Source organism: Poeciliopsis prolifica, unplaced genomic scaffold (genome assembly GCF_027474105.1).
Source record: "Poeciliopsis prolifica strain line A6 unplaced genomic scaffold, Auburn_PproV2 SCAFFOLD042, whole genome shotgun sequence".
Lineage (NCBI taxonomy): Eukaryota > Metazoa > Chordata > Actinopteri > Cyprinodontiformes > Poeciliidae > Poeciliopsis > Poeciliopsis prolifica.
The window spans coordinates 4,387,501-4,403,948 of record NW_026562417.1 but is presented as its reverse complement, the minus strand read 5'-3'; the positions used below and the strand labels follow the sequence as shown (position 1 = coordinate 4,403,948).

General features: G+C 40.5%; 1 protein-coding gene across 2 annotated transcripts; it reads left to right on the top strand.

The window, feature by feature from the left end:
• Window positions 1-1,452: 1,452 nt before the first annotated feature.
• Window positions 1,453-16,005, top strand: mapk11 (mitogen-activated protein kinase 11). Of its 2 annotated transcripts, XM_055055627.1 has the most exons (12): window positions 1,453-1,704; window positions 8,517-8,646; window positions 8,755-8,813; window positions 8,974-9,085; window positions 9,409-9,438; window positions 11,870-11,917; window positions 12,011-12,125; window positions 12,209-12,280; window positions 13,071-13,150; window positions 13,300-13,378; window positions 13,539-13,712; window positions 14,601-16,005. In XM_055055627.1, exons 1-12 carry the CDS (start codon window positions 1,592-1,594, stop codon window positions 14,672-14,674), a joined length of 1,086 nt encoding a protein of 361 aa, XP_054911602.1. In that variant the 5' UTR covers window positions 1,453-1,591; the 3' UTR covers window positions 14,675-16,005. The 2 variants fall into 2 exon arrangements, with proteins under 2 accessions (XP_054911602.1, XP_054911601.1); XM_055055626.1 differs by having other exon boundaries at window positions 11,870-12,125.
• Window positions 16,006-16,448: the final 443 nt, after the last annotated feature.

Genomic DNA, 16,448 nt, shown 5'->3' with positions numbered 1-16,448 from the left:
TCTGTGAATGGCTTTATTGGAAGACTTGACAAGAGTCTGCGTTGTCTTGGGTTTTCTGATCCAGATCCATTTACACTACGTTTGAAACGGGACCTTTTGTGCATCACGATGTTCTTCCAAATACAGTCTGCCCTAACTGACAAAGACCACCAGAAAGTTTGATATTACATCTGGTCATTGTCCCTGATTAGTTTACAATCAAACCCTGGAAGATGCAATATTTTAGCTTCGCCAGGTCAAAATACCAGAAATCAATCAGCAGCAGCATCCTCAGTTTCCTTAATGACTTATACCAGAGCTGCAGGAACACCACCTCTGACTGCACAATAGATTCTTTAAAGGTATATATTCTCCCAGAATGCGCAACAAAAGGGAACTTATCAGAAATGGTTGCCGATGGAGACTGTGACCAGGATGTTCTTAGTGGAAATAAGGACAACATGAATATCTCCACTGCAGCAGTTCCTGGAGAACACACACCAGCAAAGTTATTGAGACTTAGCAGCAAAGATCCAGTCTGTCTACACTGGGTTTAGCTGATATGCTGAGTTGTGGCATAGTGGCACACAAACCAATAATACCTTTTCCTGAACTATTTCACTGTAAGACATGGACAGAAACTGTATTCTCCCCCGGTTCCGTATAATAACCTTTTGGCCCATATTAATCTTTCATCATGTGCAACAGCAATTAATTAAAATCAGGTCCAAAAGGTCTTTCAGATATAAATCTACAGGCAGAAAATCTAGACTTTTACATGATGTTATGCATCTGGAGAAATTGTAAATGATAAATTATTATCAAAGATAAAACTGAAAACAAAGACACACTGATTTGTTCAGACTTCAGGATTTACCTGGTTATTTTGTGATTTTTGGGAGTTTATATATAGAGTTTTGTAGAATGTGTAACCTTAGAAACTTGTATGCTTTTTGTTTGTTTTACCTCATTTGATGATTGAACGGTGGAGTTGATTAGCGAACTAGTGCCCCCTACTGGCCACAAACGACTCTTTATTCAATACAATATACACAACATAATATGATATAATATGTCCTATGTAACCTATGTTATTTTTTGATTAATGATGAAGTAATACTTTTTTGGTTGTTTTGTTTTTTGGGCTAAATTTTTGTTCGGTTCTGGTAGAACCATCAGACAGTTTTAATGTTAGTGCTTTACTACTAACATACTTTAGAATGCTAAGATTGAGAATCACGTCACAACTGAGTGACTTTTCGAGACAATGGCTCCTTTAGTTAACATAACAGCAATATAATATAATACCATACAATACAATATAATATGACATAACATAACATGATATAATATAACATAACATCATTATAACATAATACAATATAATATAATATAACAGTGACTGGTGGGGGTTGGGGGCGGTGTCTGGGAGAGTGAGGAAGTCAGGGAGGGTGAGACAGAGAGGCGCTGACTGTCTGTCTGTCCGGGGAGCAGCAGCAGTTCGGCTCGGGCAGAAGACGGCGGTCCATATCTACCTATTTTCGGCTCTGCTCTGCTCCTCCACCTCTTTTCTTTCCTTTCTTCCTTTTCTGAAGCCGGTAAACAAAACAACATGTCAGCCAGACCGGGATTCTACCGGCAGGAGCTGAACAAGACCGTATGGGAGGTTCCGGAGCGGTACCAGAACCTGACGCCGGTGGGTTCTGGAGCCTACGGCACGGTGTGGTGAGTGTTGGAGGGGCGAGGCTTCGCCGCCACAACGTTTACTGGAAGTCCAGCAGCAGACATGAGCGTTGATCTGGACCTTCTGCTTTTATTCCTTTAATTTCAGGAAAGCGTAAACTATCACTGCTCACAAAGATAAATAGCTGCTAGTGCACGAAGGGGATTTCAAGAATGAAATGAAATTCCCTCCTGGTCCCATACATGCCCTGATAGAGCCTCTTATTTTCAGCTGCATCCCTGCAGGTCCGCCTGAGCATCACAGCCTGGCTGATCCTCAGGAATCCAGCTGCCTGCATCATCATCATCATCATTCCCATCGCCCCCAAAATCATCATCATCATCCAGCACTTTCTTTGCTTTGCCACCTGCACACACTCTTTGTTTCCTGCCCTGTAAACCTTGCAGCTGCTTCATATTTGGGCAAATACTTCATTAGCTAGTGGTATGTCGTTGCCATGGCAATGTGTCTGGGTGATACTCCTTGAACAGTGTTCAGTAAAGCTACACCAGCAGCCTACCTAAAGGAAGAAAAGGGGGATTTTATGTTCTTGTTTTAAGAATAATAATATAAAAAACAAAATTTCTTTTGAAAGAACACCAAATTGACAGAACTCCAAGGTGTGGTAAAGCCAGTGGCGTCCCCAGGAATGTTCTGCCGGGGTGGCCAGATCCCAGGCAGTGAGGGAATGTGATTATGGGATAAGTAAACATTGTAAACTTCACAAAAAATTGCTTTTTATATCAGAAAAACGTTTTGTAAAAAGTGGTGAGACCTGTTTGTAGTTTACTGCAAGCCATGTGGAGAACACAGCAAACGGCAACATTGGTGTACAACTGGACTTTTTTCATTTTCACAGTGAAACATGGCGGTGGCAGCAGCATCTTGTTGGGGGGCTTTTCTTCAGCGGGTTTGGGGGAGCTGCTCATAGTATTTGGGAAGACGGAGGGAGGTAACTACAAGGCCATCCTGGATAAAAGTATGTTAGAGGCTAAAACAGTCTTGAAACCCAGGTGAGGTTACTTTAATGTGTCAAATGGCCCAATCAAAGTTCAGCATTGAGTTTTGGAGATTGTGAATGCATGCCACACTTTTCAGGTTTTGATTTTTAAAGAAATCTTGTATCCATAAAACACATTTAAATCTGTGCTTGTAATGTGAAAAATGTGAAAATGTTTAGAGATATGTGGGCATTAGCACTTGATTCTCCTCTCTTCTTTTAAAGATGTGATTCTATCCTCTGGACTGAATCAGGATGACCCCACCAGTCCTAATTTAAAGGATCTTTTTTCAAAGAGTACTTTCATTAGTGTAACAGGACCTGTGATTCCACAGTGTGGGATGATGGATTGGGTCAGATTACACACAAACTCAGGCTGTATGGCCACACCTAACGAATCCCGTAGCTGCATGCTAAAACAGCAGCTTTGATCCCAACAGTTCACAAACTGCTAGCATGACTTCAGTAAAAATACAGTCTGTCATATCTGATCGTTGGCACGCTTCTCTGTTTGCTTCGTAATTCTGCAGCTTTCAGAGTTGTGCTCAGAATAGCAGCAGATTAAAAATGTATGGCTGGATCATGACTTCTGCTGCAGTTTATCTGTCTCTGGAAGTCTTTCTTTTGCAGCACAAGTTCGTCAGACATGTCTTTTTGTCCTCAAAGTTGCAGAATGAAAGCGGTTTGCTCAATGTGGATCTGATCTTCTTGGACAAAAATAATATGTTGCCAAAGGCTGTTTAGCATTCAGGGAACACAATCCCAGGATTAAAATGTGACCATGGGACCGCTACTGCTACCCATTGCAAGGGATAGAAAGTTTTTTCTTCTCTAGTAACAAAAAAGGACGATTATAGTTGCAAAGGCTGTTTTATTTACCAGCAACAGTAAATATAGTGTAGGAGTAGTATAGAAATTAATACTGAGATTAATACAGTTTCAGTGCAGCACTTTCAACCATTTTTGTTTTACTGCAGACTCTCGGGTGCTCCTTACTGAAACCAGCAGACCATATTACATATGTTTGCATATTTCTATATCAAATGGAACGTAATTAGTTTTATTTACACACTTGAATTATAGCAGACGTAATTTGTTTTTATGACTTTATCTTAAGAGTATGACCATTTTGTGTATTTATGTAGCAGTAAAACTCATTTGGTTGTGACAAAAGGTTAAACTATGGAAAAGACTCTATCTAGTCTTTATCAGACATCAGGATAGATGTCATAACGTAAAAGTCTGCATTACAATCTTGAGACGCTTCTGAATTATTAAAATAAATCTTGCTAATCTCAGATTTATCATATGTTTCTGGATTAACATGTCATTTTAGCAATGATTATAATCATAGTTGCAATAACTTCGTGTAAGATTTTAATAATCATTAATTGTTGGATCAAACTGTTTTTTTAAAAAAAAAAATGTTTTACTCCTTTGTACATTTAAATTTACATAAATGTACGAGTTTAAATTTATTTTTGTACTTTCAAAAATTGTATTTGAGAAGTTTCTATTTCTGACGATTTATACTTTAGTTTTATCCAAAACGTTGGGAGTTCTGTTGGTGTACGCTAGCAATTTGTAGCATTTGCTAGCTTGCCATGCTAATATTGTTTTAACCAACCTCAAACCCCTCAATTATGATTATGTTTTAATCATAATTGAGTTATCTTTTCAAACCAATAGTTTAGAAAGATTATACCCTTTTAAATGTCTTTAGCTTATTGCATCAATTTAGCCAGATCATTTTAAACTGTTCAGAAGCTTAGCTACCTTTTAATCAAGTCTTTAGATATGTTAATACAGCAATTAATTGTAATAAAAAAGCTTTTTTCCAATTTTTATACTGCTTAATGCGTTTGATTTCAGCCAAGAAATTGGTTTTAGCTGGATTATTCCACCATCCCACCGCTTTTAGCTAGCTAAAATAGTTTTGCTACCTATGTCAGCCAACTCAATTCAAATGATGCATGTTCACATGTTATTTCATTGCTGATAAAACCTAAACATATTTCTAAATAGGTTAAATCCTAATGGCTATAGAGTTGTGTCACTTAAATCTCTGGAGTTCTTTCACACCGCTCCCTGTCTTATTGTGTATATTAGCATATTTAAAAACATGCTACGTGGGGTTAAAATGAGGCAGACCTTGTTGAATATCAAGCCATGTAACATCTTTAAAATATATTTGTCCATTTTGATGTGCTACTGATTGAATTGTGTGTGTTTGTGTTTTGGTATAAAAGGTGGGGTACATTACTTTAGCTGTAATGTCACTATTTCACTTTTCTCCATTGTGAAGGCTCAGCTGACTCTATGGGAAGGAAATGTTAATGCTCTGTGGATGACCTCAAGGGTCACAAGATTAATGCAATAAATCAGAAAATTGCTCATACTGTCAGTTTCACTTTTATTTTCAAGAATGTGTTATCCAGAGGGGAAAGTGAGTCTTCAGAGTTTGCATAGTTTTGCATGAAATTAGGTAATGCGCTTGCTCAATATTTATCCTAATATTTCAGTATATATCTAAATGCTTTTGCAGTGGATGGAAAGTGTGATGCACTTGCTGTGGAGTTTTTCAACATGTCCAAGTAAATATGGGAGAAGAACTATTGTGTCAGGGATATAATTGAACTCTATCCTAGCTTCTTTGCATTTCTAATTTTGATCTCTGGCCTTTGTCACCAATTTTCTCATGGTAAGGTCTGACCAACACAAGAAGGGGGATGGGAGTCGGGGGGTGCAAAACGTAGAAGTGATGGGGACACAGTGATGTCTCTTGTCACTTATCAAAATAAAGGAACAAGTAGTTCTCGAAACCCAATAAAAACTGCTGACCACAGGTCAAGGATGTGGATATTTAATAAAACTCGCCGAAACAAAAGCTGAAGAATATGTTCCACCTTCTCGATGAGGAATAAAAGGACAGGATGCAGAATTGGATGTAGTGATAGTTTAGAAGCACAGAGCCTGTGTGCCACAGGAAGTATTGTTATAAATTTAAAACACACTTAATAATTAAACATGCACCATTTCTCGAATTTTGATTAGCTGCGAGACAAAAACTTTAAAGGGCTGCAAGCTGTTATGATCTGTTTCTAATTCAGTATTCTTGTCTTTTCAGCTTCATGTCATGAAGCTGTGAACAAACTGAATATTTACTTTTCCTCCTAAAACATTAAGTCAGACAGAGACTGAGTTTGAACCAGAGTATCTATTAATTAAATGTATTTCTTCGTTTTTATTATGTTTTTGCCACAATTATTGATTAAATATATGCTGAACTGGTTTAAGAAATGAGTTCAGTTTTCTTTGACCTTGTTTGGAGTTTTAATGATATAACTGCAGTAAAGGTTTATCGGCAGATGGACCAGAGCCGTGAAGAAGACATAAACGTTACAATTATAAAGATAAATACTTCAAGCTGCTGTTTGGAGAGTGCAGACAGTATGATATCTGTCCAAATATTAATCATCTATGGATATCCATTTGAGCAAAGAAGGATATTTAGAGAATGTGATTTTTTTCATTCATACTTTGGGCTCAAATTTAGTCAAATTGTTTAAGGTCAAACTAATAGAAGCGCCATTGTAAGGTAATGTGGAAATCTTTGTAATTCTTTAACTGGGTTGTTGTTTAGATTGAGGGCAATTTTGGAGGATAATTTATTGATTTTATCAATCTCGCCCTGATTTTCTAACAAATAGTGATCTGTAATGATAAGGGGGGGAAAAGTCAGGAAATTGAAATTCTCAGCAGAATTTTGAGGAATAGTATCATATTTATATTTTCCTGATATTGTTACAGTGTTAATATATATATTTTTTTCAATTTCTTTGATTGTCTTTACTTCTGGTATTTAGTGGAGTCACAAACAACAGAAGGTAGCTTGCAGAATTAATGCAGGTTTCAAATGAGACCGTTATGAATAAAAGTTAAGACACATATGACAGAAATATACCAAGAACATTTCCTGGATCTTTTTGAGGTTGTTTGTGGCTCTTGGCAGCAGCTTTGTGTTTCTCATATGGCATATGGCTCTCTGCAGCCTTAACCCTCGCAGTGCCAAGCTGTTTTGCACAGAGTGCATCTAGCCTGGGGGGTTTGGAAACAGAGGCAAGTCGTCCAGGAAACAGTTGATGAATTTACACTAGTTAGCAAACTAGAACTGGCAGCTTTTAACCTGACAGATATTTTAAGGTCTTAATTTCAGCTACGTGAATTTAAGACTTTTTACGGATGTCGGTGTTTTGTTCATTTCATGAATGAGCAAACAATAATGCAAATTTCTTCTTTATGTATAAAGATGAGGAGGCCTGGTTAAAAATAGTTCTCTTTCCAGCAGACAGTAGTTGCTCCTCCTGCGCCTCCTGAACCATTTTGAAGTCTGAGGATGTTGAAAAGAAGCTGAAACAAAAGAGGAGAACAGAAATCAATGGCTTCTATTAGTGCAGTGTGTGTGTGTGTGTGTGTGTGTGTGTGTGTGTGTGTGTGTGTGTGTGTGTGTGTGTGTGTGTGTGTGTGTGTGTGTGTGTGTGTGTTGACAGTGGAGTGCCAAGGCCCTTGTATGGAAGCTGGCAGAGTAAAAAGGTATGTGTGAGTCTCTGAGGCCTGGTTGGTGTCAGATGGACTGGGCTGGACGTCCCAGCTGGACTCTGTGTGGACATCAGGCATGACAGCAGGTTATCCAGGACCACAGTCAGCCGTTTATTCAAACATGTTCACATTACAGACCATCAGGACATTAAGACACTGTAGAAAATTATATGAGCTGTTTTTTGTCTGCTTTGTTTTGTTTCTTAAGGGAAATGACGTTTCAGCCTCCCTTGTTGTCTGTTCGGTTTTGTTTAGATAATCACATTTTACAAGTTTCACTTCTTCTCGCTCCATTCCTGCTGTGCTTGCTGGCATTTCTCAACCCTCGCCCTCCCTCCCTTCCTGCCTGTCTGATGCCTGTATTGACGGTGAGTCAAAATGAAGCTGGCAGGCTGGAACAGACATCGGCTCAACAACGGCGGCTGCAGCGGGGCTTAGCGGTTGTTACATGGCAGAACATTTTCATTTCAAAAGAGGAAGATGGGGGAAAGAAAATAAACCAGCAGAACTGGAATAATGCTTTGCATCCTGGTTTCCTCTGTTGCGCCGCATCCTCTTTCTCTCTCTCCGTCCTCTTGTCTTCAATATCCACCCCATCCACCGCAGACTCACTCAGCTCCAGCTGATTCCAGGTTCACCCATCAGGAACCTATCTCTACCTTCAGGTGCCAGTGAAAAAGTCTTCACACCCTTACAGATCTGTTTTGCTTCTCCCTGTTGTCCCACTTTCCACCAGCAGTCATAATGTTTGGGGTGTGATTATTTTTTCACACAGGGCCTGGCTGGTTTGGACAGGTTTCTTGGTGACACTTTATTTGATGGGCTCCTGTCAGAAGAATGGAGGAATCTGCATGACTGTTTCTGACTGTTGTCATGAAGCATAATTCTGTAAAAATTACATTTTTAATGCAAAGTTGCATTAAAAGTGTCAAGTTTGCACTATTCATTAAATAATGGCACTTTAAAGAAAAGAAAAAAACCATAGTCCATTAAGTAATTTATCTTTGCATTAAGTGTCATTATTTACTGAATGACACTTTATGACAACAGTCAGAAGCATTCATGAACCTTCATGTTCATAACAGGTGTCATGTTTATCTGTATGTCACGTTTCATGCCATTTCTTAAAACAGTGCTACTGCTATTTTTTTTCTGCCATAGTGAATGAAACGATCATTTGAAAAAAGAGCTTCTTGCGTCTGTCTTCCCTCCCAGCTCGGCTTACGACGTGGTCTCCAGGCACAAGGTGGCGGTGAAGAAACTCTCCAGGCCCTTTCAGTCTCTGATCCACAGCCGCCGCTCGTACCGCGAACTCCGGCTTCTCAAGCACATGAAACACGAGAACGTTAGTGAAAACAGCGCTGTCCCACCCCGCCGCCGGCTCATATATGTTAAATGTCAAAATGCCCCAACCCGAATAGACAGGCCCACGTCTCCGCTTGTGTCTCTGCAGGTCATCGGGCTGCTGGACGTCTTCACGCCGGCGGGGACACTAGAAGGCTTCAACGAGCTGTAAATCTGTTTTGACTTGGTATTTCTGACAAGCTGTTCAGGTGTAGCAGCTTTAATGCATGTGGATGGACGAGGGGTTGATCTGAAGGGGATTAAAGGTTTGCAGAAATCTCGTGACGTTCGCCAGTTCCCCCACCCCTGTCCATCTTTGCTTTTCCAGCTACCTGGTGACCAACTTGATGGGGGCAGACCTCAACAACATCGTCAAGTTCCAGAGGCTGTCGGACGAGCATGTGCAGTTCCTCATTTACCAGCTGCTCCGCGGCCTTAAGGTAACATTTCCTCCATACATCACCAGGATGCTACCTGGTTGTCCTCCATCAGCAGTGCAGTGGAGACTGAGGTCTCTGTGTTGAAGGAAGTCATAGTTCTGTTTAGAAGGTAGCGTGGAGGTTGGAGGAACCGACCGAGTCCAGCTGCTCGGACAGGCAGCTGTGGAGAGGCGCTCTATTCAGCCTCAGCCCGTTACCATGGTGAAGACAAAAGCAGTCTGCCTGTAAGGAGAAACTAATGTGGTGAGCTGCTCTCTGACCTCTGCCTCCTTTATGTCCTCTCTCCCGTGCCCTCCTGTCCCACCCCGCCGCCGGCTCAACAGTACATCCATTCAGCTGGACTGATCCACCGGGTGAGTTCCTGCTTCTTGTCCTGGTTTGGTGGGAAACTCAAAAGATAGACGTCTAAATGTAGGACCAGACGCTCCGTCTGCTCTGCTCTCTCAGCCACAAGCCTCAGGCTGACTCTGACCGAATTTTATGCGATGGAAACGTAAGAGTTCACAAAAACCTTCCTTGGTGGTGTCCAAGTAAAGGGGGTTGAATGCTAATGCACGGACAGAGTGTTAGGACCGGGCTTTAAAAAAAAACACATTAACTAAAAGATCTAAGTTATAATAGTAGGAAAATAAAGTCATAATTATTCAAGAGTAGTCATAACATAGCGAGAATAAAGTCATAATGTTATTTAAGTCAAGATATTAGGAGAATGAAGTCGTAATATGAGAATTCATCCATAAAACGTCATTTTAAATTAAAATGAGGAATGTTGAATATGTGACGTTATCATCAGTATCAGTTGTACAGAGAAGGAAACATTTCATCTTTTAACACTTCAGCATCAAATTGTTATCAGTAGCAGGACTTTGAAACGATTGTTCAAACCACTGAGTCTGTTTGAAGAAAGAACCTTGGACTAGACCAGCTGGTCGCATCAGATTCTTAACTCTACCAAAAGATAGATTTTTTATTACACTTTTTTTTTTCTTTCTCTTCACTTTGAGGCTTCCTGCTGGTAATGTTGCATCTTTATTCTGCTACATCCTCACAATGAAAATAATAAATCTACAACATTCAAGAAGGGCTCAGTGAATACCTGCCTCTACATGCGCAGACCAAACTGTCCTGGCATCGTAAGAACCTGCTAATTAGATATTTAGTTTGTTGTGGTATCCTGGCAACATGCCAGCCCAGGTCATCTGTACTGAAATGATCAGATCCTCTTTTCTAATCAGTAGCATTTGCTCTATTTATGGCCCCAAGAAATGAGCTCAACCAGACAAATTTCCTCTTGCTTTTATTGTCACATCTGTTTGTTTGTGTAAACAGCCTTCATAGAGCCAGGCATGCAGTTACTTCAGTCTGTATTTATTCCTCCTTGTGATTCATAGAAAATGAGCTTCTGAACGTATTTTAGACGTTATAATTAAATTAAATTAAATATACATATATATATACTTTAACAGTGTTTTGGCAGTTGTATTAAACTCATATTCTACTAAAAGTAAAAGTAATTCTACAGTCAGTATAAATATGCATTTATTACTGACTGATGGCAGCAGTTTGGTCTTTATAGTTTGGATTTGATCTGAAGTTCAAGTTCCACAAGAATCCATCAGTCCAACAGGAACCGAAACTCCCATGGATGGAAAGAAGGTGAAATCGATATAAAAAAATAAATAAATAAAAAATAATAATAACTGAAATCCGATGTGAAATAGAATCCATAATCCATTAGAAATGCTTCACTACCAAGTAAAACAGACGACAACATGTAGGCCATTCACAATAAATTCTGCTGGATGATAAATATTTCCAGAAGTTATTGTAATAAACAATAATATTGTTGTCTTGAGACCATTTTAAGTGATAGAATGAATATGTTCTAAAAGATCAATAAACTTGAAATTCTAATGAACATTTAACACTGGAACTGGGAGACATTTTAAATAGCCAAAATAAATATGCAAAAATAACAAATAAAATAAATGTTGGAGTAAACAAAGTTGTCCTTCAAAAAAGAGCTAGTTAAGCACCAAACTGAAGACTTTTATCTTCCAGTTTTTGGTCAATTGAGAGAAAAACAGAAAAACAATAAATCATGCCAATGGAAATGATTGAGTTTGTTTTAATTTATTGTGCAATTAATGGATTTATTGATTATTGTGACTGGTCTAGATACATGTTGGTATTTGTGAGATGTTGGAACAAAATAATTTTGCAAATTGACCCTGAGCAGTTTATGAGTCATAATAAGGAATGAGTGTTAGATATACTCATGTTTATTCATGGTTCAGTTTTCCAGGATTCGCTGATTGAAACATTTCTCTGTGGAGCGAAACTCCAAATTATTCCTGGAATAATATTTGTTTAAACAGTTGAAAGATGCATCAATTTCAGAAGCAAATACCCGAGCACAGTGCTACTCGACACACTGTTGGCTGATGTTAAGAATTCGGCCAATCCAAGAGTGCCATGTGCTTTCCTTGCTGCTGATTGGCTGAATTGCCTAGAGCGATGCTAAGATGTTAGCTTCTGCCATTGTGCCAAGGCGGCTAACAAGTTATGCATATTAATGCATGTTAAGGTGTATTTGGTGTTTGAACCATTAAAATAAAGAGCTATGCACCTTTTGGTCTCATGTATTCCTAGATTTTAGCTATTCGGTAAAGCTAGCTTTTAAGGGTACACTCTACATTTAATCTCAATCAGGATCTTCAGCCTATTATGACCTTATTTGTTTTGAATTTACTGATGTTTACTGGTGTTTAATGTCCCTTCAAGGACCTGAAGCCAAGTAACGTGGCTGTGAACGAAGACTGTGAGCTCAGGGTAAGATCCACATTCACGTCAACACTACGACTTCTACTGGCGCCTCCGTGGACCGTAGAGGAAACCTTCTTAACCTTCTTTCATTCCCAACAGATACTTGATTTTGGCTTGGCCAGGCAGACGGACGATGAGATGACAGGGTATGTGGCGACACGTTGGTACCGAGCACCAGAGATCATGCTGAACTGGATGCACTACAACCAGAATGGTGAGCTGCTCTGACACAGCGGATGTTCAGGAAGTGAACTCATTGCAGACAGCTTGACTGAAGCTCTTTGCTTTCTGCTGCAGTTGATATTTGGTCTGTGGGCTGTATCATGGGAGAACTGCTGAAAGGAAAAGTCTTGTTCCCCGGCACTGACTGTATCCTTTATCATCTTGGCATGAGTCCTCTTTCTAATTCGCAGGAATCTCCCATCACCTCTCTGAGGCGCGGCGATCTCTCACGGATTTGCATTACAATCCTTGCTCTTTCAGAAACTGAGCTCTGCTACTACGTGGAATGAATAGCAGCAGCAACAAAAGGCTGAATTATCTAAAGTTTCCTATTCTGATCCGAAGAACTGAGCTAAATTTAATTATATCGTCTGATCTTTGAGAGTTGGGTAACTTGCAATGCCTAAAAAGAAAGCTGTTTGCAGAGTTTGTGTCAATATGCTATGAAGACTCAGGCTGCGTCGTGTAAAACAACTTCCTCAAGAAATCACTTAAACAGATCCGTTATGAAAACCCGAGGTCAGCTAAAAGATCTCAAAGAGCAACACATCATCCCCCAATCTGATGGTCAAACAAGAACCCAGAACATCCAACGCCTTGTTCACATGGCATGACTTTGATGCCTGTTTTTGTGCCGATTTTCCACTTACAACTATCGTAAATATTTCCAGATTACTGGGATGGCTCTTAAGAAATATTCCCGCTGTTTGTGCTGTAGCATAGATGCAAGTCTTTAGCAATTCAATTCTGAATGTTAGGGTCAGGACTTTGATTCACAAACCAATTTTTCTATTCAAAGGTTGGTTAAAATGCCCCTTTTTTTTACCTTAATATGTGAAATCATATTTGAATCAACATTTTTTCTGTTGGTTGAGCTGAAACCTGTAAGTTGACAGAAAGCAGAAACAGGAAACCCTTTAACTCCTCCTGCCGTTAGATATCGACCAGCTGAAGAGAATCATGGAGGTGGTCGGCACCCCGACACCGGACCTGCTGAAGAAGATCTGCTCCGAACACGTGAGTACGAACCGACTGGGAACAGACGGGGAAATAAAAACTCTGCTGCTATTTTCATCCACAGCAGTGTGATCAGAGTGATCAGACGTTCGGTTCACAGAGTCGCTCATTGACCAGTCGGTAAGCTGACCGCTGCTCTCTGTTTGCAGGCCCAGAAGTACATCCAGTCTCTTCCCTTCATGCCCCAACAAGACATGGAAAAGATCTTCAGAGGAGCAAACCCTCTTGGTGACGCACCTCAGATTCAATTATCCAACATTCTCAGATTTTCAGAAAAGCATTTAGAGTCTGATCTGATTTCTGTGAGGCCAGCTGCTCTGTCCGTAACGTCAGTGTGCCGCGGCCAAACCCTCCTCCACTTACCTTCCTGTTCCTGTCGCCCTGGCAGCCATCGACCTGCTGAAGCGCATGCTGGTTCTGGACTGTGATGAGAGGATCTCGGCCAGCGAGGCCCTGGCCCACCCCTACTTCTCGCAGTACCACGACCCAGACGACGAGCCGGAGGCTCCGCCTTACGACCAAACGCTGGAGAGCAAGGACCGGACTCTGGAGGAATGGAAAGGTGAAATCTTTGTGGTGTTTACAAATTCACACCTAAAATTAAAGTCAGTGTTTTACAAAATTGCTCATCAAACACATGGAGTGTTGCCGTGATTCATTCATTCAATTTGAGGAATCCTTGAATCTCCCATGGCAACCAGTCAGGTGTGCCCTAACGCCTGTTCATGCAATGCACCAACTCTTTAGCCAAAGCTCTCCAGCTGAGCTCCAGACCCTCCTGCACACAGATCCTCTAGACTAGCGGCAGCAGCAATTAGCCAACACCTGGTGGAAGTGGGGATCTGCTGAGCTCCTAAGAACGGCTCTGAAGAGCTCTTAAACGGCATTACTGAGAAGCATTGTTGTGATGGGTGTCGGAAAGGCTTCTTAAAGAGACAGGCGCCAATATTTTCTGACTTTTCATAACAGATTGAGATACAGTTACTTGATTGTGCTATGAAATTTCTTCACATGCCTTGAATAATACTAAATATCCGTCCTATAGCTTTGCCATTTCTTTGCAAATATTTTCACATCCCTTGAAGTTTTTCACATTTCGTCATGTTGGACCAAAACCTCTACCGTGCTTTACTGCAATTCTGTGTGACAGAAGAAAACAGTGAAAATGAACCAGGCTGTGTTTTGTGCAAACAAGCGATCTGTTGATTTTCTTCTTCTCCTTGTGATCTGACGTGACTTTGGCGCCACCTTTTGAGTGGGCAGCACCTTGCACTCTGGCCAAGGAGAAAGTCTTGGTTAAAAGAAAGTTGTTCGATGTCTCATGTGCATTTTGTGGCTGTAATATGACAAAATGTTTGACATTCAATCAAAATGAATGCACATGTCTGTACCTAAGACCCTCACTGTTACTTTAACATGTTCTCTCGCCCCCTGCTGCTCCTGTCTGCAGAGCTGGTGTTCGAAGAGGTGAGCAGCTTTAAGGCATCGGGCAGTAAGACGGACAGCCTCCAGGTGGAGCAGTAAGGCCCCCTCTGCTCCACCACCACCCAGACCAACAACCACACACTCACTGGATGCAAAACAGACCGTGGACAACAGCAACATTAATTATGTTTGATTGTTTTTGACGTGAAAAGGGCAACGGCGGTCTCCATGGGGACCCGACGCACAAACATTCCGGCCGCAGGGATCATGTTTGAAACAGTGTAAAAAATGACTCTGTTTGCAGCAGAAAGTCGCTTCCTGTTATGTAACTGACTTTCCGCTGACGGAGGCAGAAATGAGGAACCGATTGGGTGTCGAAAGGATTGGGGGTTTTGGGGGAGGGGAACTTCCAGTGGCAGATCTGTCCTTACAGTAAAGACCAAGGTATAAGTACGCACACTAGGATTTCCAAAGCAACGTCAGGGACATATCACCCATCAGTTCCATGAACCTGGAACTTTCACCTTTAACCTTCTGGAGTCCCTTTGTTCGCTTCGCCACCGACTATGTTTAGAAAATGACAGAGAAATTTTATGAATCAACCATTTTTTTAAAACATCATTATAACTTCAGTTCTCATCATGTAATAAAAGTTACAAATGTTTTGGAATTTTAACTCCTTAAATGTCTATTTTAGTGACTAAACATCTACATTTTTTCAGAAAGAAAAACACAAAAAGTTGCTTTTTGCCCCCAATCTGTTTATGAAATTGATCCATTTACACAACAAGCAAAAACTGTGAAGGAATTTCAACACCAGGGGAAAAAAATCTAAATTCAAACTAAACTCAGATTTCATTGGTAGTCTGTTCTAAGCACGGCGTTCAAACGGTAGTCAATGGCAACACAACTATGAGAAGGAACACAGTTTGTGATATTTCATTTAATAAAAACTTTGAAGGTGAGATGAGAAAGATTTCACCTGGTCATGTCTAACACAGGCAGCATTGACAAAATAAAAAAAGAAAAAAAAAACACAAAAAACAATTGAAGGGACCCAGAAGGTTAAAGGTTAAAGGTCGCTTGAAGCATGATTTATTCTCATTTTACAGTCGTGTCTTATAACTGGAACCGTATTATAATCTCTCTGTTTATGATGCACAATAGCAGAATTTTCAACTTGCTCAGTCAAACAAACTGCTGCTTCGTCTCTCCTGCCTATTTACACCTGAACACCAACTGTGCTGTTATTAGTAAGGTAATGAATATATGCCAAAGCCTTTGTTTGCTGCCCGTATGTATGTGAGTTTACACTGATTGATGTTCAGTTCTGCAAACAGCCTCAGACGGCATCTATCAATAAAGTGCAGGAGGTCAATCGAACAACGCAACATTCTCGCTGTTTATGGCCACCATGACGCTGTTTATGGCCACCATGACGCTGTTTGTGCTCTCCAGGTCTGATGATGCTGATTACACCAGGGTCAAAGCATCGTCGACTTTGTTTAGCTCCATTTCTGTCTCTCATCCTTCGCGGAATATTTTTGCCCGACATCATCCGATGCAAAGCCTCCATTTGAAATGCATGACGCGTGCAGCCGCCGCATGCGCACATCGCTGCACCGCGTCGTCCGTCGTCTTCCTGCCCACTGGGAGTTTTGTTCGGCCCATTTCTTCACAAAATCAAATGGCTACGGTGCAAGACGTGAGGTTTCTAAATCAGGACCCTAAAATGTGTTAGGGTCCTTCTACTGTCCTAGATCCACCCAGTTCTACATCATAAACATGATAAAAAATACCACAGTGTCTCTCTTTGTAAAATGTTCAATATATGAACAATATTTAGTATGGATGCAAAGATATGGAAAAGTCC